The sequence below is a fragment of the Suillus fuscotomentosus genome, assembly GCF_016647785.1.
Source record: "Suillus fuscotomentosus strain FC203 chromosome Unknown F5891scaffold_438, whole genome shotgun sequence".
Taxonomy (NCBI): domain Eukaryota; kingdom Fungi; phylum Basidiomycota; class Agaricomycetes; order Boletales; family Suillaceae; genus Suillus; species Suillus fuscotomentosus.
Genome location: NW_024539950.1, coordinates 299 through 26,948, shown reverse-complemented (window position 1 = coordinate 26,948; position 26,650 = coordinate 299). Strand labels below are relative to the sequence as shown.

At 46.2% G+C, this 26,650-nt stretch overlaps 7 protein-coding genes across 7 annotated transcripts; 1 reads left to right on the top strand and 6 right to left on the bottom strand.

The window, feature by feature from the left end:
- Nucleotides 1–273: 273 nt before the first annotated feature.
- F5891DRAFT_1284870 (uncharacterized protein) lies at nt 274–3,012 on the bottom strand (the record flags this gene model as incomplete). The annotated part of the gene is made up of 5 exons (XM_041370580.1): nt 274–1,361; nt 1,414–1,473; nt 1,525–1,610; nt 1,663–2,726; nt 2,778–3,012. 5 exons carry the CDS (start codon nt 3,010–3,012, stop codon nt 557–559), a joined length of 2,250 nt encoding a protein of 749 aa, XP_041216240.1. The 3' UTR covers nt 274–556.
- Nucleotides 3,013–5,422: 2,410 nt separating this feature from the next.
- Nucleotides 5,423–6,079, top strand: F5891DRAFT_1284869 (uncharacterized protein; the record flags this gene model as incomplete). Its single annotated transcript, XM_041370579.1, has 2 exons — nt 5,423–5,908; nt 5,958–6,079. The coding sequence occupies exons 1-2, from the start codon at nt 5,737–5,739 to the stop codon at nt 6,077–6,079; spliced, it is 294 nt and encodes a 97-aa protein (XP_041216239.1). The 5' UTR covers nt 5,423–5,736.
- Nucleotides 6,080–7,126: 1,047 nt separating this feature from the next.
- Nucleotides 7,127–9,254, bottom strand: F5891DRAFT_1202884 (cytochrome P450; the record flags this gene model as incomplete). The annotated part of the gene is made up of 12 exons (XM_041368947.1): nt 7,127–7,199; nt 7,253–7,385; nt 7,444–7,580; nt 7,629–7,653; nt 7,704–7,760; nt 7,811–8,000; nt 8,050–8,193; nt 8,252–8,367; nt 8,421–8,572; nt 8,622–8,813; nt 8,864–8,993; nt 9,044–9,254. 12 exons carry the CDS (start codon nt 9,252–9,254, stop codon nt 7,127–7,129), a joined length of 1,560 nt encoding a protein of 519 aa, XP_041216238.1.
- Nucleotides 9,255–10,091: 837 nt separating this feature from the next.
- On the bottom strand, nt 10,092–10,548 carry F5891DRAFT_512372 (uncharacterized protein). Its single transcript, XM_041372091.1, has one exon. The coding sequence runs from the start codon at nt 10,432–10,434 to the stop codon at nt 10,171–10,173; it is 264 nt and encodes an 87-aa protein (XP_041216237.1). The 5' UTR covers nt 10,435–10,548; the 3' UTR covers nt 10,092–10,170.
- Nucleotides 10,549–12,053: 1,505 nt separating this feature from the next.
- F5891DRAFT_1091300 (uncharacterized protein) lies at nt 12,054–12,349 on the bottom strand (the record flags this gene model as incomplete). Its single annotated transcript, XM_041363504.1, is given in 3 exon segments — nt 12,054–12,236; nt 12,280–12,281; nt 12,295–12,349. Coding segments are annotated over 3 exon segments (184 nt in total), but the record flags the coding sequence as incomplete, so codon positions are not given.
- A 925-nt stretch (nt 12,350–13,274) lies between these two features.
- On the bottom strand, nt 13,275–15,767 carry F5891DRAFT_1241257 (cytochrome P450; the record flags this gene model as incomplete). The annotated part of the gene is made up of 13 exons (XM_041369724.1): nt 13,275–13,664; nt 13,724–13,856; nt 13,908–14,044; nt 14,094–14,118; nt 14,169–14,225; nt 14,275–14,464; nt 14,513–14,526; nt 14,583–14,712; nt 14,769–14,884; nt 14,938–15,089; nt 15,139–15,327; nt 15,380–15,509; nt 15,563–15,767. The coding sequence occupies 13 exons, from the start codon at nt 15,765–15,767 to the stop codon at nt 13,580–13,582; spliced, it is 1,563 nt and encodes a 520-aa protein (XP_041216235.1). The 3' UTR covers nt 13,275–13,579.
- A 231-nt stretch (nt 15,768–15,998) lies between these two features.
- F5891DRAFT_512244 (uncharacterized protein) lies at nt 15,999–16,670 on the bottom strand. The gene has a single exon (XM_041372090.1). It carries the CDS (start codon nt 16,585–16,587, stop codon nt 16,231–16,233), a length of 357 nt encoding a protein of 118 aa, XP_041216234.1. The 5' UTR covers nt 16,588–16,670; the 3' UTR covers nt 15,999–16,230.
- Between the last annotated feature and the right edge of the window lie 9,980 nt (nt 16,671–26,650).

The window sequence follows — 26,650 nt, the reverse complement described above, 5'->3', positions numbered from 1 at the left end:
TATATCTTCCTTTCTTGGGCCCACACCGCCAATCTGTCCAACATTTGACAACCCCTTGTTTGACCCTTTTCGTTAGCCCCGTTTTCTGCACGTGGCATGTACGACTTGAAATATGTAGAATGTAGCATGAAATCCAACCACCCGCTTGCGCGCGCACGAGGCGCAACTGAGATTTATCATGTATGGTCTTGTAGGGCAGACTCGATAAAATGATTCACTCATTAGTCGACGTCGCGGTGCAGTGTAATCGGGGATTGCTCAGACTTGTTACAATCAGACTACGTCGCCTGCAAGGAAACTGCCTCATCATTACTATCAATATCAGCACGATAACAACATAGTAAGTAACAAGCAGGTAACAAGCGCAAAACAGCAAAAGAAAATGTTAAACAAAAAAGATAATGACAGTATGCAGATAAAAAGTATATCCACTCCAGCCAAAGCAACGCGAGAAGTGTAGCACAACAAAGTAGATACACACAACAGCCTCGGAAGAAATAACGTATAAAAAGACGAACAAACGAAACAAAGGAGACAAACACGCCTCGGGACGCGTCTAAAACCCTGTAAACGATCGTAACGCGCCAAACACCCTCCCCGCTAACCCCGCCCCCTGAGGTCCAGCACTAGGATCAGCAGGTGGAGGATCAATCTCGTACCCACCTGCTAATACCTCCATCATCCTATCCAAACCCATCTCACTCGCCTTCTTGTCCCCCCAAAACTGCACGAAAAATCGACGTCCAGCAGAAGACACCCGGTACTCAAGGACTTTACATAACACGAGTTTTCCGAGGGTGCTGCTTGGATCAGGGACAATGAGGAGGAAGGCTTTGTCGATGAGCTGTAGTGGGTTCGTGGCGAAATCGTGGAGACGATCGGGGGTGAGTTGTCTGTGGGGGCGACGGGCGAGGGCGGGGGCGATGGGTTCTAGAGATGAAGGGATGTCGCTTTCTTTTGAGAAATCTGGGGCGAGGTCTGTCATCGTACAGGCGTCGCGGAAATCTCGGGTTTTGGTTAGTGGGAAGAGAGCAGGGGGCATGGTGACATCAAAGTCGAAGTCGAAGTTGCGGTGGCTATCGGGCTCGAAGTGTGGGTGGGTGGTACTCGCGCCGTCGCTGCTCCCGCTGTTGGGGTCGGCTTTGGTAAGAATTTCGTGAAAGGTCGTGGAGTAGTAAGATCCCACTGGTGGATTCGTATCGGGTAGGCATAGTAAGAAATCACCAGGACCTGGGACTGGGTCAACGGGTGGAGCGGGAGATGGTTGGATGCGAGGAGTAAGAAGAGGACCAGGCTCGACACTTGACATGGAGCCATTGTCTTTAGCTGCTTCATTGCGCATCGCCAGCTTTCTTCGAGCACTACCAACATGATTGAAATGATGAAACAATGCAGCAGTTATGTTCGACTCACCGAGAATTACGGGCATTAATTCGCTTCCTCTCTTTCATTCTCTCGGCTTCTAATTCATCACTAATGGGAATCAATACGTTGGCGAGTTAGATTGAAGCAGGGAGCACATACATCTCGCCATTTTTTATTCTTTCCTTCAACCGCTGCCTGTATTTTTTATTTGCCTCGCGATGTCTGTCTGATGTTTTTGGAGCTGTCTAGAAACAAGTTGAACGAATGGATAAGCCAGAATGACTGAAAGAAACATACCGAGTTATTGCGACTATTCATCATCGCTGAAATTCCTTCTGTATCCACTTCCATTCCATCGCCTGCATAATCAGACTCGATGTCTACGCCAGAAGCCGGGGATGGTAAGGCTCCTGCTGAAGATGGAGTGGGACATTGAGCCCGAGGTGTCTGTCGGCTGACGATCTGCGACTCAGAAGCCATTGCTAGCGTGCGCTGAACAGGACGTAGAGTTGTTGATGTAGAGAGTGTCGTGTGCGATGACGAGGAAGGAGGTGTAGGACAGCGCGGAGAAGCAGAAATTGAGGTATCTGCTGATGTTGCGGATTGCGTGGATAGAGCTGATAAAGTTGCTGCATTAGCATTAGGTGTCACAGATGCAGGGAGTTGTATGGTCGATGAGGCACGCGCTGCAGCTGCAGGGTCATCGACGTGATTTGGAGGTGGTGGGGGTGGTGGGAAAGTGTAAATAGGTGGAGCAGGTAAGCGGGTGGATGATACAGGTGTAGGTTTTGATGCAGTTATAGCTGGTGATAGCGCAGATGAAGGAGGCCGCGGAGAGGTTGTGGATGTAGGTTGTGATACATTGGATGACGTCGGAGGTGGTGTAAGTACCCGCGGAGTAGGTCCAGGTATGGGAGTGCGTATGGATGAGGTGGGAATAGGAGCACCAGCACCGATATTAACACCAACAGCAGGTGCAGAAGCGGTAAGAGACGAGGTAGAAACGTTATTTGCGATGGATAATGTCGTCCCATGTCCTACAAGCGATGCTCTTGGCAGGCGAATTGTCAGTGGTGTACGAACGCGAGGTTGAGCAGTACTGTTAATCGGTTCTGCTGATGCCGCTGCGGGTCCCTTGGAACGCGTATACGGTATAGCACGAGTTGGCGAAGAAGTAGTGGCCGGTGCAGGAGATGACGATGGAATGTCATGGGTAGGAGCGGAAGCTGTAGTTTTTGCGCGCGTCTGTGGCCGCATGCCTGGAATAATAGCTATAAAATTTGAACTTGATGAAGCCTGAGAAGTCCGATTTCCGGGCAATGATAAAAGAGGAGGCAACAATATTTCGGTCGTTAAAATCCCTGCAAGTCAGAGTCAGCTCAATTCAAGGATTTTCGGGAACAACCAAGCACTGTGTCCCGCCCAGCTATCAAAGTTGAAAAAGAAAAAGACCGTGAACACTTCCGTTAAGCTCTTTCCATCTTTGGTGTTGAACTGGCCCATCACAAATTTAAACGTCGTAAGCTCATCGTGAGACTTGGGCAGCCAGAGGGTATCCAAAAATGCCAGGACCGTAGGACATTCGAGAGTCTGGCAGCGACCGATCAGTTTGCGTGGGCATAAGGAACTCGGTCTCCATTCAATCATTGTCTTTTATACGATGGGTTCTACAAACTCAACAAAATACCGCATCATGATAGTATTCTGATGATCCCCCTTGTCTGGAACCCAGGTGAGAACGAAAGAGCTCATCGGGTCTGTTGAGAACACCTATCGGTTCATCAACGAATTAATTGATAGACAAGATGGGACTGATCTACTTCTATTCACAGTTAGCAGTCCCTGCTACGTATCAGAGCAATGGATCACCGGCTCTTGCACTAATTTTTCTGCGAGAAGATGGTTCTCATGGTTCTCATGGTTCTTACGATCACGAACTTCGAAGGAGAGCCGCAGAAGATGAATTCGGAGGATAGTCACCTTTGAATGATATCAGATCAAAGTCGCTATACATCAGACTGCAGACGCAGAGGTTTTTACGAATAATGATCCGCAACCAGAAGGGGAGGGGTATGTGAAAATAGATTTTTCCTCGTCTGACGAAGCATTGCAGAAAGTCACAAAACACTTGGCTAATATGATCAAGCAAGACGTTTATCCGACTGTGGACTTTGTTTCTGCCTATGCGTTGAACGTATGACCCTGATGAGCATATGATATATGATTTCAGTAGTGCTGTAGGACGGTCACACAAGCAATACCTGCCCAGGCTGACGCCTTCTCAATGAAAGGGTTGAGCCATTTAAAGGAGACCCGTCGTTTGCGGCATCGACCTCAGCTTCGCAAGTCCCTGCACCTGGGGTCAAGATGCATTAAAGCCTTCAAGATACTGATCGAGAGAGCTAGGCTGTAGACAATTCGATCAATCATAATCTGATCCTTACCAGGTGTCAGTTGGCGATCACTTGTTAGATGGGATTAGATGCCACCTCCCAATGTCGATTGTATCAGCTACATCAGACTGCTTTCAAACAGGATGACCTACTCTTGGCACGACCTACTTTTGTTCGTCTTTCATCTATAACGCTGCATTACCATTGTAGTTGTGGGATTGGAGCGTCCTGGTTTCTATATTTGCATGTACTGTAGTAGTATGGTGTTTGTGCTCTTCTTTTTGTAAACATGAGGATACACATACCACATACAAAATACAAGGCATCTTGTAAACCTAGTTGAGTCACTCCAGATGTTAGTGTCGATTTCTTTGGCATGGCGCGAAGTTAGATTGTCCTGAGGTGGTCAACGACTGATTCGCGGGGTATTACATATAGTGCGGCCACGAATCTCGTACAAAGTGTGACAAGACACGGGTCTACATCAGAATAACGAATATGGGTCGATGTCATCGAGTTAGAGATTGGCTGGAACAAAAATGGGAAGTGGAGAGAACATGTGGTTCATCGTCGAACGTCGTCAATACCATCAACATATCGCCGGTCAAAGATTTGAGTGATTCGTCTACACAGCACTTGAGCTGTGATGCAAACATGTGGACAACAATACACACCATAATACACAACTTAAACGAACGGATGGTCAACTTCTTCGGCTCCAAACCAAAGGTCCACCGTCTCAGTGTACAGTTCGTCCTTTGCATTGGTGATTGGAGTATCACTATTTGTGTCAATTGGTTTGAAGAGTTTGTTGTGGGTGATACTCTAGGCTGTAAACCGACCGCTCGGATACCATAGATAACACCACAGCAAGACCTACATACGTAGACGTAGTTCCTAAGCCAAGCACACGTTCTCGTCAGCTTTGCCTCGTGCTTTTATTGATAGCAGTAGGCCCGTCGACTCACCATCTATGTTTGTCATTACCAGAGAACCCGTTCTCATTCAGATATTTCGGTACGCTTCTCTCGTAGTCCAAATGAGACATCGAGCGGCACCGTGTATTCTCTGACCGGTGATACGCTAGCGATCACGCCCCGAAAGACAATGTGAGGCTATGATACTGACCAGGTATGAGGTATTCTGCACTTGCCTGGCGGGACGGCGCATCATCACATGTTCGGAAGATGGATCACTCCGACTATGGGGGGACCTGATTAGTGGTGCACAGATTGGCAACGGCTGGCAATACGAGGAGGACAAGGAAGCAACATTCACCATAGAAAATGTTGGCTCCAAATTGCAACACCGGTATGAGCGGAAACAACGATGGGAAGGCGAGGTTGTGGGATGTCAAATGGACAAGGCGCACTAATTGGATGTCGTCAGTATGCTGCAGTACAGATGGTCGGCGAGTGGTCGGCGGATCCAACGACGGGACTGCATGGGTGTGAGATGTCAAGAGCGGAGAAACCGTCCTAGTAATCAGACTGGGAGCCAGTGGGTGACGGCGATCTCGCGCATCTTATGATGCTCCACATCGAACTCAAGTCTGATCAGCACGAGTTGCTCAGGGCGGTTGGCCAGCTGAAATGGAAGTTTCCGAACCTGTGGGAATTAATCAATCTCCCAAGACACAGCAAGAACTCGTGGAAGTGAGTACTCATTCTGTCAACTTCGCCCGCACTTTCTCTTTTTACCTGGGCTGGCCAGGGCAGTCCGAAGTTGCTCCGAACCCTGACCTGATCCCAGTGTAAATGCAGACCCGGTCAGGGCGTACAGAGTTGCTCTGAACCCTGAACTGGCGAAGCAATTTAACTGCATTTTTGTTTTTGTCCCTTTCCTTCGTGTTGGATGTCGAAGGTACCCAAGACAGGCTATCTCAAGCGTTAGTGCGACCACCCGTGACAACCAGCGGCATTGACTGGAAAACGGTCTTGCGGGTGGTGGTTGATCGATATGCCAGCCGCCTGGAGTTATGCACCTCCTTTTGAACCTGACGTTGGACGATGGGTCAACAAAACAGATCGATGTCGATGCTCGTGGCGAAATCCTTGATTTGAAGAATACATCCGAAGTCACCCGTGTCGCACTTGAAGTCGGTACGCAAGGTATATTGGGTGGTCAGGCTCGCGTAGAAGGTGTGCAGGGTACCTGGGCTGACTTTATGAAAAATGGCTAGCAATCTGACTGACCAAGTACGATCGATCTCGGAGGTCACAAAAGCTGTCGCCTTGGGCGATCTAAGCAAAGTCGTCAACGTCGATGTGCAGGGAGAAATGCTAGGTTTGAAGATGACCGTCAATTCTATGGTTGCCTAATTGTCTATACTCGCCAATGAAGTCACTCGTGTATCTTTGGAAGTCGGTACGGAAGGTATCTTGGGTGGGCAAGCGTATGTTCCCGACGTGCAGGGCATGTGGCTGCAACAATATAACATCCTCCCCAGGCAGTGTCTTTATCTTCTCTCGTCATAGTCCTCTTACCTGTCGAAGCTCTAGCAGTACAGGATAGAAAGGTACAACTTTCTTCGCATACGTTTGAAATCGCCATGGTTAAATACCTTCTTTACAGCCGTTACTTCGCGGCCAGGCCAACAAACACAACAAACAGGCTTGTCAGCAGGAGCACGGTCAACACAAGCCAAGGCGTCGTCATCACTGACTCAGCCTGCCGCTCCCTTGACGTCCAGTGACAACACCCACTCCAGGTACTAACATCACCACACGAGGCGCAGCAACCCGCACAGACTGTAGTCCCAACCTATATCCCTGTGGGCTCGTCTCATGCTGTTCTTCTGTCATACATCTCATCCACACGCCAATGGTCATTGATACTGCACTTGTGGACAACTATCTCATCTTTTCGTCGAGTTCTTTTGCACTCTCATCTCTTTCTCTACACTTCAAATTTCGCTACTATGTGAATTGTATTCCCCGTTGTGAGGCCCGTGGGATGCATTCGCGCCTTTTCATTTGCGGACCAGAATCCTTTCACACTATTGGGCTATTCGCAGTGCTCTCTGCCATTGTCCTCACTCACAAGACTTGTCAGTATTCATAGACAATTGGAATATAGATGTCGAACTTGAGGCCGACTCATTTCACACGTTTCTCCAGAGTGTTTGAGAGTGGGTACGTTCGAGGAATCGCATAGCGGGGCACAGCATATCGATATGGCCATCGGCACCTCAAATCAATCATACCACATACGAACGAGTATAAACGAATACATGGTGCCTAGCGTATGTTGACTTCTTTTGAGCGTCAATTCGTGGACTCAGCATCCCGCAAACTGCACCTTGCGAGGCATGTTTATGTGTTACCCACTTTCTCATAGGCGAGTTTGTATACATTCTGGAACCTGGATCAGAGAAGATCCTCAAGTCCTGAATGGACATGAGAACGTGGTGAAATATTGCAAGGGAAGTGCATCAAGGAGCTAAGGCGATGCAACTGTTAGTGACAGAAGGACGAGATAATGAAACAAAGTACCGAACGAGTCCCGGGTTGAATTCAGGGATGAAGTCGATCACTTTGCCCTGGTCATCCTTGGCAAAAGAAAAGTCCATCGTGGCTAACATAGTCACGATACCAGACCACACAGAGGCATCACCGGCATACCGTCCTAATTAAAGAAGATATTGGATCGCATGCTATATGGTCAGTGAGGTGGATCAGCTCACCTGGACATGCGCGCCGGCCTAGACCAAAAACGTATCCCGCGGGATCATCATCTGTTAACGCGCCGTTGACATCTAGGAACCTCTCCGGCATAAAACGAGATGCATTAGGGTACCGTTTTTCATCCCGTGAAATGGCCCTGCAATGAGACATCAGTATCTTGAAACTTGAGAAGTATCTATCTGACCAGATGTTACACATGACGGTCGTTCCTGATGTATAATATTACAAATGATTTGTTCATTACATAAGAACAACAGACCTTTCCTAATGAAATGACCATCGTATGTATCATCACTCGAGGTAGCATGTGGAACGCCTACAATATTGTCATTAGCAAAGGCAAAATAACACAGCGATGAAGATTACCGAGGGGTAGAATGGGATGCCATCGGAAAGTCTCCCGCACAATGGATTCAACATAGGGTAGTGATGCTCGGTCCTCGAACGTAGGTAAGCGATCTCTTCCGATCACCGAGTCGATTTCCGCTTGTGCGCGTCTCTGAAAATCTGGATGCAACACCATAGCGAGAACAAAAACCATCAAAGTCGAAGAAGTCTGTGAAGAGGTCAAGCAGCACACAATATGGTTCATGACATCCGCTGACCGTCTCATATGACTGCATAACACCAGCTGCAACTGCCCTCTTCAGGGCAATCTCGAACATCGGCTTGGACGCCTCGTCTTGCCTCTCCATCCGCTGCAAATTTTCTGTGACCATTGAAGACTGACCGAGGAACGAGTTTCCAGCCTTTGCAGACATGCAATCAACATGTAGCTCCGAACTATATTAGAAAAGCAAAGCCCACCATATGCTGCTGCGTAGATTGAAATGGCAAGTCCCTCATTTCATTCATACGATTAGTCGAATTTTGAGCAGCACGTTTGATCGAGGATCCCCAGCACCAGTCAGGTAACTTCAGTACTGCATGAGGGTGTGAGATGTCAAATCTTTCTTATCAGCCAGAGTGAGCTCACAGAAGGGGAAGAGTTGAAGCAAGGTTGCATTCTTCGGAGTCGTCATCTCAAGGCCAACAGCCACTGTATCTTCCAACATTCGAACGAGGGGGTCATCACGTGCGCTGGGCTGGTAGTCGTATATAACAGACATCCCGACTGATGACGAGAACCTGTGTATAAGTTGATAATTGCTTGATATTTACAAACATATTGGCTGACGTTGCGAAGTGATTATGATAATGTTGAGGGTGATCGATTAGGTTGACGATCATCTCACGAGCTCGTCTGATCTGCATCGGGCGAAGCTTGAGTGCAGAGCTAGAACGAAAAGCTTGGTGGAAGAGTCGTCGGGAAAGACGCCATTCGTCGCCATAGCCTGTAAATGCAAAGGTGATCGCGGACCAGCCGAATCTGACTGCATCTCAAACTGGTTGAATGAAGTCGATAATAGAAGAACGCACTGTTCGGCTGTGGGTAAGTATGGTCGATCAGAGTAAATATCAGAACGCTTGTCCAACAAGGCTTCTGCAATGTGCTGTGAATTGATCGATATGACTTCCTGGCCTAGAAGTCGCACGAAAACCAAGTCTCCTGATATAACGATTTGCACCACATATGCGTCATACTGTCTCTACACGTACCATAGGCAGCACCCCATTCGGTATACGACAACCAAGGCTCCTTGGTGTTGATAGATAAGATGTTTCCTAATAGTGGGAGCGGCACTGGGCCAGGAGGGCGAGGTCTGTTCTGTCGGTTGTTAGTAAACCGCCTGAGGGCTATGATAACAACAAGGGAAAGAGGTAAGATAGTAAGGATACCAGGGCGGCCATCGACTGAAGGATAGTACATGTTTAGAGCAGTACATCCAAAGCACGAGACAGGCTTTATAAAGGATCCATGAAAAATCCATATGGAACCCAGGTCAGCGGAGGCGCTAACTTGTCGAGACAGGTTTACCTCAAAGTAAAATTTTGCCGAGCCCAGCATATCAAATTCATCATGCCGTTACCATGCGTGATATTTTATTCTGCCAGATTGTAATTAGCGAGTAATATAAATTTTAATCTCACGTGAAATTCGTCAGCACACGAGTACCTCGATATTTAATAGGCACACTCACTGTGTAACAGTGGGTGCCGGTGACTGTCTGCAAATTTTCCATTCTGTGGAGGGGTAGGTACCCAGAGGTACCCCTCCAACAGATGTCTGTCAATCATCTCCGCGCTGATTCAGGCAATTTTCTTACTCTTTTTAGATGTCTCGCTCTCGGAACTCTTGAACGGATCATTTGTGTATTTTTCGTTATCAATGGACTCCGATCTTGCATCTGACCTTGTACTTCGTGCTCGGTCTCTCTGAAAATATCTGAAAATATTATCCCTCTTCACATTTCGATTATCCTTGGGCGGATTTCAACATCTCTCACTAATATACCTGCAAGTTTTGTCTCTGCAATTAGTAGTGATCACAATGGTGCAGCAAGTCAGACACTATCTATGGCACGGCCCAGATTAAGGAAAACCGACTGTATATTCATGTTTCTATGTCTTACAGTTTACAGATTTTGTCTAAATTAGCTGCTGTCAAGTTTGCAAATGTTTGACAGACGTCTTTGTTCTGTAAATTCTTACGAGAAGTCACCCAGTGTTATTATTTGTTCCTGCAACTTTGTAACGAGCGCCACCCACTGCGGAACCGCACGCTTAGATATAGCAGCATGACCTTCAATACAGGCTTACTTTCCATATTAACTCCTACTCGCTCATCATTCACCATCGAACTCATGAATAGCTTTGTAACTTTCAGTCGGGCAAAGACTTTTGTGCAGAATTAACACCAAATACGCCAGACTATGAAATCGCAGTATGACGTTAATTCCCGCAAAGTACACCCCTTCCAGGTACCACCTCTGAAATAGACTCACTTGTGCCATCCCAAACTGAAAGGCGAGCCCAAGGGAAGATAGCGGATGAGCAAGGTAGGGAAAGAGAGTAAACCAGGGGAGGTAGCCATCGGGTCGCTGGCACATAAGGTAACGAAGTGACGAAGTTAACAGACCATGTTAAGTGAAGCTGACCTATAACTCGAGATTGTCGCATTGATTAGTTGATGGTGTTGTGGAACCAGAGAGAAGTGTGAACTGACGGAGGGGGGCGGCGAATCCGCGATGAGGACACATCACCTCCATTGAGCTTCGGACTGTCTGGTACAACTTTCGATTGAACCCGGGGCACGATAGTACAAGAAACCCGCTCACCTACAGACGCTGCGAGTAGATTACACCTGTTGTATCTTCAGATGCATTTTGAAGCAAAATAGTCTCCCAGCTAAGTGTGAGATTGAAAATTTGACGATAGTCCACCAGCATGACTGACATGCACAATTTGCATTCACCGTCGGACAGCAGCGCGAGACTTGAGGGATTTGTTAATATCGATATCGTACATGGGGCCATCGTTAGCATTTAGCTTCCACTGACTAGTACTCCCTCCTGCGATGCTTTTGCAATCCTATGTTCCGTGCACCTGCAAAAGCTTCAAGTGCAAGTACAACCCACACGGTAGCGGACAGAAGCTTCAAAACGGCTCAAACGGCTACCAGGTGGCAGGCACCAGCATGCACTCGGTCCCTCGGACCTTCTCACGCATATGAAGTAGATGCTTTGGGTCAGGAGAATTGTCGGAAAACATTACAATGTTGCTGATAGTCTCGAGCATGGCACATGCAGGAAGTGGATATTGCCCCACAGATGATGCAGGGGCTGACTTCGACGACAATCCAGACTACGGCAACGATGGTGTGGGGAACGAAGATATCGAATTGCCGGAGGGTGAGGTTAACGATAACCTCGGACTAGGAGCACAACATGATGAGGTGCCTGGGCTCGAAGACTGTTCAAAGATGGGACGAGCCTATCCTGCTGACGACAGTGATCCGGGTGCATTCAGCTGTAACCCCGATGCTGAGATTTTCGAACTGGACCTTGAAGATCCGGTGAACTCTGATGGAGAAGTTGGAATGCTGACTGAGGGCAACCGTGACGGCGATAATGAATTCTGCGATGAATCAATGACGACGAGCGATTGAATGACACGGCCCTTTTCATTTCAAAAGTGTCGTTGGCATAATTAATTATTTCAGTTGCCAGCAGTAGGTCGTCGAAGCCTGGTTCTTTGAAGGGTGATTCATGGTTGGGAAAAGAGTAGGAGGTACCAGCTCGGGAAAAATGTACATAAGGCCACCTTTGAATTTCCCCATGCTTTAGAGGTATACTGAATTTGGTAATTTTGCGGTACAGCAGACGAGCTATTGCCAATAGTGCTGCCGAAGTCCGGTTCGGTTCGGTTCTTGGGGCAAATTTTCCGAACACCGAACCGAACCTATGGTTCAGTTCAGCCATTTGGTCGAACCCTGGACCGAACGTCACCGAACGCGTTCGGGAGGGTCCGGTTCGCGTTCAAACCAGGTTTGACTAGGCTTGGACCATCTGTGGTTGTATAGGCTTGAGACCATGAGTTGTCATGTAATTCGAGTTGGACAGACAACGAAAAGACTCTAACACAAGGAGAACTTCTTTGTACAAAGATTGAATTCAAGTTTCTAAAATAAACACATTTTATTTGCCTGGTGCACATAGTTCCCTGATCACATTCTCATCGATCCTCTTCTCTAAACATATCTCAAATGCAGCAGCATGTATGGTTGCAGTATTTGAGATTGCAAGCGTGTCAATCTTCGCTGCAGGATTCTCTGAAAGGCGGAAAGCCCAGAGAATAACAGCTGTATTGATGAAGATGGACCGATTCGCGACATGTTGACCAGGACACACTCTAGTATTTTCAAGTAAGGCATGAGAAAAGGTGGAAAGATGAACGATACCACTCACCAGCGGCCAAAACCAAAAGTGAAAAACTTGAGATCAGTGATCACCGCGCACACGACCTGCATCGTCGCGCGATGCGCAAAGCCTGTAGTGAAAGGTGGTCGTCCATTATTGCATCATCACAACTGAAATAAGACGTACCTCCAATAGTGACAGGTCTCCACCTGAGACCCTCAAGGATGAACACGGTAACTTGCGGCATAGCTTGAGCTCGAACGAAGACCGACAGACTCACGAACTGCGAACGGTGGGCAACGACTTGTATCAGCATGGCTGTTGCTCGAACAAGGATCGACACACTCACGACCTGCAAACGGTGGCCAACGTCTTGGATCAGCACGGCTCTTGTTCGAACGAGGAACGGTGGCCTGGTCCGCCAACGATTTGGATCAGAATGGTTCGAGCTCAAAAATCTTGACATACTCACTTCCTGCGAACAATAAGCAACGACTTTGATCAGCATGGCTCATAACATTCCCAAGTAGTACTTACCTATATTAATCATTAGCAAGAGTTCAAAGTGTTTGGAATTCATATAGCGACATAAGATACCTAGTGTTTAAACATGTTGTGACGGTGCAGTACTGTGTCACAGCACGTCACGACTGCGGCAGGCGCGACAGAGGACCGCGTCAATTTCACCCGGCTCAAACCTGCGCGGGTTGCAGACACATGCATTTGCATATATTGACACATAGTAAATACTTACATCTTTTTAAAAAAGTGTAAAGCCTACAAAAATTGAGAGGTTTGAACCCGTTCGAACCTATTCACTACCAGCCCAAACCCCAAACCTCTGGAAAGGTTCGGTTCTGAGTCTTGGCCGAACCTTGGACCGGACCATGCGTCCGGTTCGGAAAGGTTCAGGTTCGAACCGAGGTTCGGAACCAGACTGCGGCAGCACTAATTGCCAAACATCCTAGCCATCGTACAGACAAGCATATATATGACTTCAAGATTAAAAAAATTATCTTCTTTTGAAAGCTGATGTTACTACTGCACATGTCACTGCAGAACCAATCTGCCTCGGGACTCATGTCAACCATGACGTCCACTAACAAGTGAATCACTATCTTCCTTTTATCATTGGGTCTGCCTACAAGACTAACTATTTTAGTTGCATCTCGTACACACGCAAGCAGGCGGTTGAATTTCATACTACATGCTAATTCGTACATAACACGTGCATCAAACAGGGAAAAGTAGTGTTGTTGAATGCTGGACAAATTCAGAGTGTGGGCCCAAGAAAGAAGGAATATATATGTGTACAAACCATTCGCACGAAAACATTTCATACTTCTGTTTGGAAAACATGCACAGGTTCCGAATGGGTACGAGAGCGTGCTGAGATATTGCAAGGGAAGACCACAGGGGAGCTAAAGCGATGAAACTATTAGTGACAGGAAGATGGAATAATACGAGAAGAACCAAGTACCGAGTGGCTCCCTTCGTGAATCGGGGGGTGAATTCGATCACTTTGCCCTGGTCATCTTTGGCAGAAGAAAACTCCACCGTGGCCAATATAGTAACAATAGCGGACCACAGAGAGGCATCAGCAGCATATCGGCCTGATAAAAGAATGTATTAGCTCTATACAGCAATAAAATGACTCAACCCACCTGGACATCCACGCCGGCCAAAGCCAAAAATATATCCAGCGGGGTTATCGTCCGTTAGGGCACCGCTCACGTCTAAGAACCTCTCCGGCATAAAACGAGATGCATCAGGGTACCGTTTTTCATCCCGTGAGATGCCCCTATAATATAAGCATTAGTGATTCGAAAGCCAGAGAGGATCCATCTCACCATGTATTGCACACGACAGTTGTTCCTGATAAGTGATATTACAAATGATGTACTCAATGGATGAGAATAGCAAACCTTTCCGAATGAAATAACCATCATATATATCATCACTCATCGTAGCATGTGGAACACCTACAAGATTACTTTCAGCAAAGGCAAAACAGCACAGTAAGAATATTACCAAGGGGTACAGCGGGCTGCCATCGCAAGGTTTCCCGCAGGACTGATTCGATGTAGGGTAGGGAGGCTCTGTCTTCAAATGTAGGCAGGCGATCTCCTCCAACCACTGAGTCGATCTCCGCTTGTGCGCGTCTCTGGACATCTGGATATAATACCATGGCGAGAGCAAAAGTCATCAAGGTCGACGAGGTCTGTCAAGAGGATGAGCAGCAGACAATATGACTCGGACAGCTGCTGACCGTCTCATATGAACCTGCATAGACATACATATATTAAAGAGCACAACAGCTCTTCTAAAAAGTGGCTAACCTATAATAGCAGTAGTCGCTGCTTTCTTTAAGGCAGTCTCGAAGATAGGCTTTGATGCCTGATCTGGCTTCTTCATCCGTTGCAAATTATCTGATACCATTGAAACCTGGCCGAGGAACAAGTTTTCAGCCTTTACAAGCACACGATCAGCATCTAGGAGCGAACTAGATTAAAAAAGATGCGCACCATATGGTCCTGCGCATATTGGAACGGAAGGTCCTTCATTTCAGCCATGAGATGGGTCGAAACTCGAGCATCACGTTTGATCGCGGATCCCCAGCACCAGTCGGGTAATCTCAAAACTATATCAGAGCATGGAACGTTGAGTACTTCTGATCGATGAGGACGAGCTCACAGAAGGGAAATATTTTAAGTAAGATTGCTCTCTCTGGGGTGATCACCTCGAGGCCAATAGCCATTGCGTTTTCTACGATCCGAATCAAAGGATCATCACGAGGACTGGTTTGGTAGCCGTATGTCACTGACATCGCAACAGATGATGAGAACCTATGAACAGATCAATAATCATTCGATATTTACAGACACATCGACTGACGTTGCGAAGTGAGAATGATAATGTTGAGGATCATCGATTAGATTGACGATCATCTCACGAGCCCGCGCGATCTGCATTGGACGAAACTTGAGCGCGGAGTCGGGATGGAAAGTTTGATGGAAGAGTCGTCGACAAAGACGCCATTCGTCACCATAAGCTGTGAATGCAAAGTTGACAGACCAACCAAACCTGCCTCAGGCGCTCCATAATGATTAAATGGAAGAACATCAGGAGAACGCACGGCTCGAGTGTGGCTACGTATGGTCTATCGGAATAAATGCGAGAACGCTTGTCTAGCAATGCTTCTGCAACCTGCTGAGAGCTGATCACCACGACTTCCTGGTCTAGAAGTCGCACGAAAAACAAGTCTCCTGATATAATGATTTGCACCACATATGTACCATAGTACTATCTGACCACGTACCATAAGTAGCAGCCCATTCGGTATAAGTCAACCATGGCGCCTTGGCGTCGAGAGACAAGACGTTTCCTAACAGTGGGAGTGGCACGGGGCCGGGGGGAAGTTTGTCCTGTCGATTCCTAATGAACCTCTTGAGGGATGTGATGACAACAACAAAAGCAGGTAAGACGACAAGGATAGCAAGGTGACCATCAACTGAAGGGAACATTATTAGGGAGGTGCGTGGGTAGATACTCAACCAAAGAAGTGAGCCTTTTAACTGCGCGGAGCTAGCAGAAGACTGAAGAGCGGAGCAGACTTATTCGGTCCTCAACTCCCACGTCTTGAATTGGAGGAGGGACATAAAGATATTCACATCACCAACAAGCTTGGATGTGCCAGAATGGTTTACTTTTTGTGCGTATATACCCGTCACGGACTGCTTCGGGCTCTAGTGTAGGTAAGTGAACTAGAAAAAGGAAACAGAGTGAAGGTTGGGTAATGTGAACAGAAGATAAGCTTTCCCTGAGTTGGGCAAAGGTTACAGATGGTCTTGTCGGATTGGTCATAAGAGACAAACATGGAGATCAAGTGAACGTTGAGGAGACTCCCGCCCCAAGCCACGGGCAGGACGAAGCTGTAGACGAAGGCACAACTCGATCGGGAAATACAGCAAAGCAAGCATGAAATAACTAGAGATGTTCTGCTTGTGCAACCATGCTAGAAGTTCGAGAGAGAGCCAATAGCAGAGGACAAAGTGGGAAGACCATTGAACGTCCACGAGCTTGAACAACATCGGCCCGGGGTTGGGGCTCCTGACAGTAGAAATGCCACTGTTCTACCAATGCTGAATGAGTGGCCTGAGCAAGTAGAGAGACCAAAGCTGGCGGGGCGGCCTGGTCTCGTTGATGACACAGAATGACATTTTCGTTACACGTTTTCTTTGATTTGGTGAAAGGTAGGTGTAGTTTGCAGGATCCATCGGAGTCGAAAGTGTTAGAAGCTAAGACACGAAACACGCTCAGTGTGTGAAGACAACGACTGAACATTGCTAGTACCTAAGACACGAAACACGCTATGAAGTTGTAGTAAGAGACGGCGGAAAGATAAGAGACGATGAACCATACCTCAGTGTGTGAAGACAACGACTGAGGTATGGCCTGACGAAGAAGGTGCGTATTATATATGTAATCCACGTGACGAATATAAAGAAGGAAAGTGCTATGAACGATGACGAACGGTGACGAAGTATAGTGACGATGACAAAGACCGGTACTCAAGACACCCCCACAACATGACAACTAGGGTTCGGCGTTGCCGAATCTGACCTTGCTTGCCTGCATGGTCTCGGATTTTTCTCAAGTTGTCATCACCTACTGCAGCTATGATCTCTTTCATTGTTAATTTATCCAGGGCAGAATTGAGCTATTGCGACATGGTTCAAAAACTGTAAACTGCATCCTAATGTCATGACATACAGCCACATTCAACATTTATTGATATTTATTATTGTTTATTATTGGCAGTTAGTCCGTCAGATTTTGTCAGATGGCATATGACCTTGCAAGCAAGGTGATGTTGCAACCCGTGCTAATGATCAACGAGCGAGAGTCCGGATTGGTGATGAAGGAATAATGGACGAGGGAGACATTTGGTGAAGATGTCAGCAACATTCTTGTGAGTGGATAGCCATACTGGCTTGAAGGTCCCATCCTCGATGTGCGCGCGTATGAAATGATATTGCAGATCGATGTGTTTGGTACGAATATGATTTGTGGCCTCCTCAGATAGAGTGATGGCGCCAGCATTATCAGCGAACAGATGAAGTGGGAGGGACAGTGGGATCCTTAAGCATTTGAAGAATGATATGAGCCACAAACCATCTTGAATAGCTGCAGTAAGGGCCATATATTCCGCCTCTGTGGAGGATAGCGCGTGGGTAACCTGTTTCTTGGACGAGTGTGAAACAGGGCCACCGTTGAAGAACCAGGTGTAGCCTGAGATCGAGATGCAATCTTCAGGACAACTCGCCCAATCTGAATTGCTAAACCCATGAAGTTCAGGAATTGCCGTGACACCCCCATAGTGTGTGCGTAGACTGACGGTATCAGCAAGGAAGTGGAGAATGTGCTTGGCAGTGGCATAATGACGCGATTCTGGCGAGCTGTTGTATTGAGCAAGTTTCATGACGGAGACAGCGATATCTGGGCGCGTGTACATGGCAAGGTAGAGTAGTTCACCTACTATCTTACGATATTTGGAGGTGAGATCCTCTATGTGAGGGTGTAGGTCGGTGTCACGTCCAAATGGAAAGTGAGGGTCCATGGGAAGAGTGACGGCGTTACATCCAAGCATCCCGTGCTCTTCAAGGAGGTAGTTGATATAATCTGTTTGATGCATCCAGAGTTCGCACGTAGTGCGATTACGCTCGAATTGGATCCTGAGATGCTTTGATATGGGCCCGAGGTCTGTAATGCCGAAGTGTTGTCCAATTTGACTCTTCACCACATGATGGCAGAAAGATACATCAATATGGTTAATGATCCATAAATTGCGATACATACTTTACTATAGTTATCCATCAGTCTAGGATACATCCTGTTAGTATAGTTATCCTGGCTTCTAAAAGCAGAAATTCACTCCTATTTGGCTCGTCAGGACTTCCCACAATATTGCCACACCGCATTTTTAGCCCCACAGTGTGGGAATTACCCCACAACGCCCAAAACATCGACCATTTTTGGAATCTCCACAATATCAATTATTCCCACACCCTCCCCACCTCACTGCAGCTTCACCACTACACCACAACAGGTCCCCCTTCATATATAAGTAGTAGTTTGGAATATATATGTATAATATAATATAATAGACCGCTTTTTTTGCTCATTTATGTACCTGCTCCTCCTCCAGAGACCATTTAACATATAATAGGATACAGAATACTTTCGCATTTTTACCCCTATGGTAGGGAAGTGTCCCAGGTTATTCAGAACATGTTTAGGAGTATACATGAAGGGATTCCCATCTTTATTTTACCTCCTGGAGCCTTCTGCATCAATAGATATAGCATATATATGAGAAAATACAAAATATGTTCTCATTTTAGTATTTCCTGGTGGATAGACTTCAAAAAATGATCCCTAGCATCATTTAACAGTAGGAACAATGTATCAGGAGCCCAGGACCACAGGACAAGACCTTGTTGTGTTGTATATCTCCCCTCTCCTGGTGGTTCACCCCCTGTGAAAATGTTTCCTGCAGTACTGGGCCTCAAGTATGGTAGGGGGTCTATTTCTATTCATATTTGGAGTATATATATCATATAACTAGCTCATTACACCAACAGGATCCTTCTACAGGAACAAAAACATAGAAAATCACATTTTCGATGTTTTTGATGTTTTTCAGCATCTTACCCTTGCACATATGATCCAACCTGCTCATATACAATTAGTGTAGCATATATACTTGCTTTTTATGACCAAGATCAGCTACATATAGGGCGGAAGTTTGGGATCTAATGTAAAGGAGACATTTTTACTGATAAGAGACCTCCATGATAATCAAGGGTATATTTAGTGATCAGAGGCCTGTAGTACCTCTCATATATATATTTGAAGATAGCATTGAAGTTTCAGAAAGATCCATGAAGTATTGAGTGAATGAGAAGCAAAATGATATATGTGTGAAAAGTGACAATACACATCTTTTCACACAAAAACATATTTATATATAATACAGGTCGAAGATTTTATTAAAAATATGTAGGATTAGAGGCCCATATGTTCAACTTATCAATTTTTAATGATCAGACACCTGGAGCACATTTTAAATATATTCAATATCATAGAACCTAATTTACAGAAAGATCCACCCAGAACTGAGAGTTGTGGAAGTGAAGTAGATAAGAAACTGAGTGTGGGAAAGTTCAAATGCTCAAAACATCGAAAATGGTCAGTTAAGCAGTGGTAGGACTTTAATACTGGGTCAACTCATATCTACACTACATTCTTTCCACCTATCCTCTACTCTCAGGGCAGTATGTAGTATAGGTTCCTTAGGTAGTCTACTATGTATCCTACATATTTTTAATAAAATCTTCGACCTGTATTATATATAAATATGTTTTTGTGTGAAAAGATGTGTATTGTCACTTTTCACACATATATCATTTTGCTTCTCATTCACTCAATACTTCATGGATCTTTCTGAAACTTCAATGCTATCTTCAAATATATATATGAGAGGTACTACAGGCCTCTGATCACTAAATATACCCTTGATTATCATGGAGGTCTCTTATCAGTAAAAATGTCTCCTTTACATTAGATCCCAAACTTCCGCCCTATATGTAGCTGATCTTGGTCATAAAAAGCAAGTATATATGCTACACTAATTGTATATGAGCAGGTTGGATCATATGTGCAAGGGTAAGATGCTGAAAAACATCAAAAACATCGAAAATGTGATTTTCTATGTTTTTGTTCCTGTAGAAGGATCCTGTTGGTGTAATGAGCTAGTTATATGATATATATACTCCAAATATGAATAGAAATAGACCCCCTACCATACTTGAGGCCCAGTACTGCAGGAAACATTTTCACAGGGGGTGAACCACCAGGAGAGGGGAGATATACAACACAACAAGGTCTTGTCCTGTGGTCCTGGGCTCCTGATACATTGTTCCTACTGTTAAATGATGCTAGGGATCATTTTTTGAAGTCTATCCACCAGGAAATACTAAAATGAGAACATATTTTGTATTTTCTCATATATATGCTATATCTATTGATGCAGAAGGCTCCAGGAGGTAAAATAAAGATGGGAATCCCTTCATGTATACTCCTAAACATGTTCTGAATAACCTGGGACACTTCCCTACCATAGGGGTAAAAATGCGAAAGTATTCTGTATCCTATTATATGTTAAATGGTCTCTGGAGGAGGAGCAGGTACATAAATGAGCAAAAAAAGCGGTCTATTATATTATATTATACATATATATTCCAAACTACTACTTATATATGAAGGGGGACCTGTTGTGGTGTAGTGGTGAAGCTGCAGTGAGGTGGGGAGGGTGTGGGAATAATTGATATTGTGGAGATTCCAAAAATGGTCGATGTTTTGGGCGTTGTGGGGTAATTCCCACACTGTGGGGCTAAAAATGCAGTCACATTGGATAATCTGTTTGAGCAGTGATTTGTAAGCTGGCAAGTGCCCAAAGCTTCTATAAATGATTCTCCTCAAGGATACATCCTGTTGGACAATTGGATAGTTATAGGTAAGTATGTATCGGTATTTATGGACTGTTGTCCATTCAAGATGTATTAATATAGCGCTATGGGCTGGACTCTTAATCGAGACGAGAAATGGACGATTGCTTGCTGCAGCAAGGCCATCGTCGACATGCCACGCGATGATGCACATTATTCTCTCTCCGTCACTGTTGACATGGTCATAGATGAAGACCGCATAGTCCGCCTTGATGCGAAGGAAGCCTAGGTGAGTGAGAACTTCTCTCAAAAGTTCATACCAGTCATAGGTGGCCTGTTTCAGTCCATACAGCGAGGACAAGAGATGACACACAAGAATCCCACTGCCATCCGCAAACTGCTTGAAACCGGGTGGCTGGTGCATGTAGATGTCTTTGGTAAGCTTGCCCCACAAGAACACTCGTTTCGCATCGAATGCATGGAGTTCCCAGTTGTTACGGGCCACCAGTGCAGAGATGACTCTGATGGACGCTGCCTTAGCAACGGGCGTGAACGTCTTCCCAAAATCGATACCAGGTACCTGTGAGAATCCCTGTGCTACCAATCTTGCTTTGAAGACTGACCCACCCTTCTGATCTTCGCGAAACTCGAGCACCCACCTACAACCGATGGCTTTCCGGTTGGTAGGCAGGGGAACCAGTTCATAAACACTCATCTCTGACATGAGATTCATTTCCCGTTTCATGGCTGCAAGCCATGAATCTCTGTCTGAATGACACATGGCCTCGTCGTAGGTGTTGGGAGGGACTTTCATGTTGTAACCAGGAGATTGAGGGTTACGGCGAGTGTCACTTCGAATCAAGATGCATGCCTGTTCGCTGACGATGAGGTTAGCGAGAATATGAGGGAAACCAACGGTCTCGGTGTCAACACGAATGGCAGTGTCATCAGTGGGTTCATCTGGTGCAAGAGGATGAGATGGTGCAGGTAGTAGGATGGGTTTAGTGGCGATGGGAATAGGTGGCACGAGAGCAGTGGAACCATCAGCAGGAGGTACACCCTGAATGCGTGCTTCTCGTAAATCTCATTGTCGAGCGAGACGAGCAGCATCAGCAGTGAGTTGTGCTTGAAAGAGGCGACCACGTTCAGTGGGATTTTGAGATCGAGCTGAATGATGGATAGGTGCAGTGGGATGACCGACAGGGACAGCGGGAGGTGCAACAATTGGAGTTGTAGATGGGGGAGCATGACCAATGAAGGTGGGTGTGGGACTATAATTGTCATCTTCGTCGTCACTGTCTGTAACAGGAAAAGGATGATTAGAGAAGCTTTCGTCGAAGATGACGTCATGCGAATTGAAAAACGCTCCAGTGACCGAGTCACGGCAATGCCACACCTTAACACCTGGGAGGTACCCCACAAATACTGCTTCACGAGAGCGTGGTCCTAGTTTTTCCTGCAGTTCGGGTGGAATCTGAACGAAGCAACGAGCCCCGAAAACCCTAAGATGCGAGATGTCCGGCTTCGTGCCATGTAACATCTTGTATGGAGTCATCCCAGGCTGAAGGGCACGTGATTCCATGTGATTGAAAAGGTATGCTGCACATAACACCGCCTCGCCCCAAAGGGAGCGGGGTAACTGAGCATGCTGGAGCATAGCATACATCCTCCCCTCAATCGTGTGTATTACCCGTTCGGCCTTGCCATTTTGCTGATGTGCGTATGGTGCGGATAGTTGACGGATGATACCAGCACCTTCGAGCTCCGAAGTGAATGCGGCATTCAAGAACTCACCACCATTGTCCGATCTGAAGACTTTAACACATTGTCCGGATTGCGTTTCCCATCGAGCACGCACAATATGCTAGGCATTGAGTGCTTGATCCTTCGAGGAGAGAAGTTGAAGGTTCAAGACATTTGTGTGATCGTCGAGGAAGACAATAAAGTAGTGTTTGTTGTGTGGTGTGAGGACGGGAATTGGACCACATAGATCGGAGTGGATGAGATTGAGAAAGTGAGTAGCCCGGGGAGATGAGGAAGGGGGATGAGGACGACGGGGATGCTTCCCCATAATGCAGGATTCGCACTTCGACAATATGGAGTCTGCTGACACTGTCGCACCTGAGGCAAAGAGTGGGAGTCGACGAACAGCTTCGCCACCAATGTGGCCGAGACGTGCATGCCATAGGTCAAGAGATGGTGTGACATGAGCGAACACAGAGAGATCAGGTGGGGACGGAGGGATGTGAGGACTTGCGAGTTTGGCTGTAGGAGCAGGTAGGAACTCTAGATTGACGTAACACAAATTGTTCGCCATGGGGATCGCCCCAAGTTCAGTTCCCCTGTATACAAGCTTGCACCGAGGTGGTGAGGCTCGGAAGACACAATCCCAACCTTTACTGAGCATCCATCCTACAGACAGCAGGTTCAGCATCACAGAGGGTGCGTGCAGGCAATTTGAAAGATGGACATGGTGCTTGCTGCTACCAATCGTCAATATAGCGACACAGTCGCCACAACCAGAGGTACTTAAGCTGCCATGGTTCGCAGTGCAAACAGTAATGGCGTCAGCAGTAGAATAAGACCAGAAGTAAGAACGGTCTTGGATGAGAGTGGTCATGGTGCCTGAATCGAGAATTGTATTAAAGCCTGCAGCAATGATGCAAGAAAGGACTGTCATGTTGATATCAGGAGCATCGGGAGCCTTGACGATAGAGGCACATGAAAGGTCCGCGAGAAATGACTCAGCTGCAATGTCAGTGCCAGCAAAAGCAGCTATGATGGTGGAGGAAGGGAGAGCGGCTGGTGCAGGAGGAGGAGGAGTGATGACTGCAGCAGCAGTCGTTTCTTTCTCCCTCTCCTTCTTCTTGCCTTTCATCCATGGAGCTTGGCCCTCCATCCTGCCGCCCTTTGCATAGCAATGCGCGTGGTTGTGATCTCCCTTGTTGCACCCAATGGTGGTGCAAAAGACTCCCTCTGGGTTATGGCGATGCTTACGAAGACCGGTGATGGTGTTAATATTGCTGGTGGTTGTGGAAGAAGATGATGAAGTGGCAGCATGCACATATTCCAAACCCGGTGCCCCTCCAGCTAGCAAATGCTCGTCGATGATACGAGCAGCTTCTGCTGAAATGCGGGCAACACAGGTGTCGAAGGTGGAGCCAGAGGGGAGGGAGAATGAGCTGACGGTGGTGGCAGTTCCAGCAGTAGCAGCCATAGATGCCAAAGCAGTAGTCGTCGTGGACGCAGCGGCAGTGACAACGGGTGTGACAATGGGTGTGTGCATGGGGAGGGTCAGCATTAAGAGAGCCTTGAATTGTGGCCAAGTTCCTGTATGAGGTAGACCTCTAAGAAGTTGAAATACTGCCTCGGCGTCGGTGTAAACCACCCCCATGCGGAGCATACGCTCGCGCAGCACAGTGTGTTGCCCTACATAATTTGATGCATCAGCAGCGTCTTTCATTTGGAGCGCATATATGCTTTGTTGAACGACATGCTGCGATCCCATGTCCACCCGACCGAAGTGGTCCTCGAGGGTCTTCCAAGCATCTCTAGCGGTCACCTTGTGACTGGTTGAGATTAGTTGCTGAATCGAAGTGGAGAGACGGCACATGATGATAGACTTGGCCTTAAGGTCATTGATAAGCCATTCTCGAATGGCCTTAGTTTCATCAGCAGTCGGGAGTAAAGGATCAACCGGGGCGGGTTTATAGGACACATTACCTAGAACGTCATCAGGGTCCACAGTATCCGTGACATGGCACCACTGGTCCTCGATACCGAGGGCATAAGAGACTTCACACTTCCACACAAAGTACGTATCGGGTCCAGTCAACTCTGGGATATGGTCGAGCTTTCCCATGTCGAAGAAAGACGAGAAATGTTACAGCGAGTCTCTGAAACAAGGGCGCGTGGCGGTATATAGCTTGATAAGATTTCGTTCAGAAATCGCGGCTCATAACCTGTTAGAAGCTAAGACACGAAACACGCTCAGTGTGTGAAGACAACGACTGAACATTGCTAGTACCCAAGACACGAAACATGCTATGAAGTTGTAGTAAGAGATGGCGGAAAGATAAGAGACGATGAACCATACCTCAGTGTGTGAAGACAACGACTGAGGTATGGCCTGATGAAGAAGGTGCATATTATATATGTAATCCACATGACGAATATAAAGAAGGAAAGTGCTATGAACGATGACGAACGGTGACGAAGTATAGTGACGATGACAAAGACCGGTACTCAAGAGAAAGGTGGCGCAAGATTGCATCTCAGGTACCATGTGTCAATTCAGTGATGAGCAAGTTGTAATGGGTGGTCAACCGGTCATGATTTGCGGAGGACTGTAAGCTCGACCCTTACTATCCCTTCCACTGCAATCGGCACCCCACAGAAGTCGGCACTTTCACAAAACTCGTATTTCTAGCTACTTAAACACAAAATTCTTAACATCTGTATCATTCTCTCTCAAATACAACTCATTACGAGGTTGAACGACCACGATTAAAGCAGAATTGAGTGAGATAGTCGAAAGTGCCGAAGTCACGCAGAAATGTCACCTGCCGATACATGCCATGACGGAGTTTCAAATTGCACCCACTTTGGAAGTGCCGACTGGTGCAGCGCTGCGCATCTGCATTCGCAAGTTTAAATTAGCAGTGGTAGATGAGGAAAGCTGCGAGCTTCGTCAGACCCGACATATGAGCCACGCATTCAGGTTTCAATTCAGAGAATTGCAAATGGGTTATACTGCAGCAAAAGAACAGACACTGGAAGCATGAAAGACTTTTCCAGCATGAAAAATCTTGAAAAAATCCTAAAAAAGGTTTAAATAAATTTCATGATTCTGTTGCCTGCAAAATGCTGGTCAAAATTTGAACTTTCTATCTACTTTTTCGTGATGCAAAAGGTTGATCTTAGTTAAATCTTAAGTCACTGTTCATCCACAATATTGTCTCAACACGTAGTTTAACCATTTGAACAATTTTTCTCTGGTACAAACCTAGACAAAACTTTGACTTTGTGGTGTGATAGTGAATAAACTTTTGAATAACTTTTGTCAACATTTGTTCGACCATAAAAGTTGATGTTTTTATCACCCTTTTTTTAATGTTTTTGTTACCTAGATATCTTGGATGAATTTTTTATAATGCATCAGATAATATTCAATGTAGTAATCAAGCTTAGATCAACATTTTGTCTCTCACTTTTGTTTACCTTTGTTCAAGATTCAAGCAGACTTCTTATGCCGTTATTATTTTATATCAAAAACAATGCAATGCATTAACTTTGTTACAGTTAGATATATTAATCTTACAGTGAATCAAAAGTTTGTTGGGATTTAGAATGCTTTCAGGAGAGAATTTTGTGTTGTAACATCAGTTAAAGCTTATTAGTATTTTAAGTGTGGTCAGGAGAAGGATTTAAAATGATGTCACTAATCTATAACAAATGAGATGTTCCGATATGGGTGTCTCATCTGCACTGCGCAAGTTTGCTTGTATTTTCTTGTCTCATCCACTTTGCTGGTGTACCAGTGAACATGGGAGACTGTGAGGTACGGTATCTGAATATTTGATGGACAACATTATCATCACCTGTGTCCTCTAAAAGAAATCTGAACTGTTTGACTGTTTCTGTCCTGCATGATGCTGCCCAGCACATTGAATGTAAGTGGTCAGAGGCACAACTGAAGGTCAAAGTGTTAATGCCATTTTATGACATTTTGAGGTCCTGTGGACAGAGCTTACAAGTTTGTCACCTGAGGAGCTCACACAGTGTTTCATAATGCAGGAGGCGAGCGGCTGCTCAACATCCTCAGTACGACATCAGGAAATAACATTTGACTACAGGTGGCTATATAGTCACTGTAGTCCCATGTGTCAAGTCCCTTC

What these genes read in the sequence shown, in the direction of transcription:
- F5891DRAFT_512372 (XM_041372091.1), bottom strand. Translation starts at nt 10,434, where the DNA reads ATGTGCCAGCGACCCGATGGCTACCTCCCCTGGTTTACTCTCTTTCCC.
- F5891DRAFT_512244 (XM_041372090.1), bottom strand. Translation starts at nt 16,587, where the DNA reads ATGTTCAGTCGTTGTCTTCACACACTGAGCGTGTTTCGTGTCTTAGCT.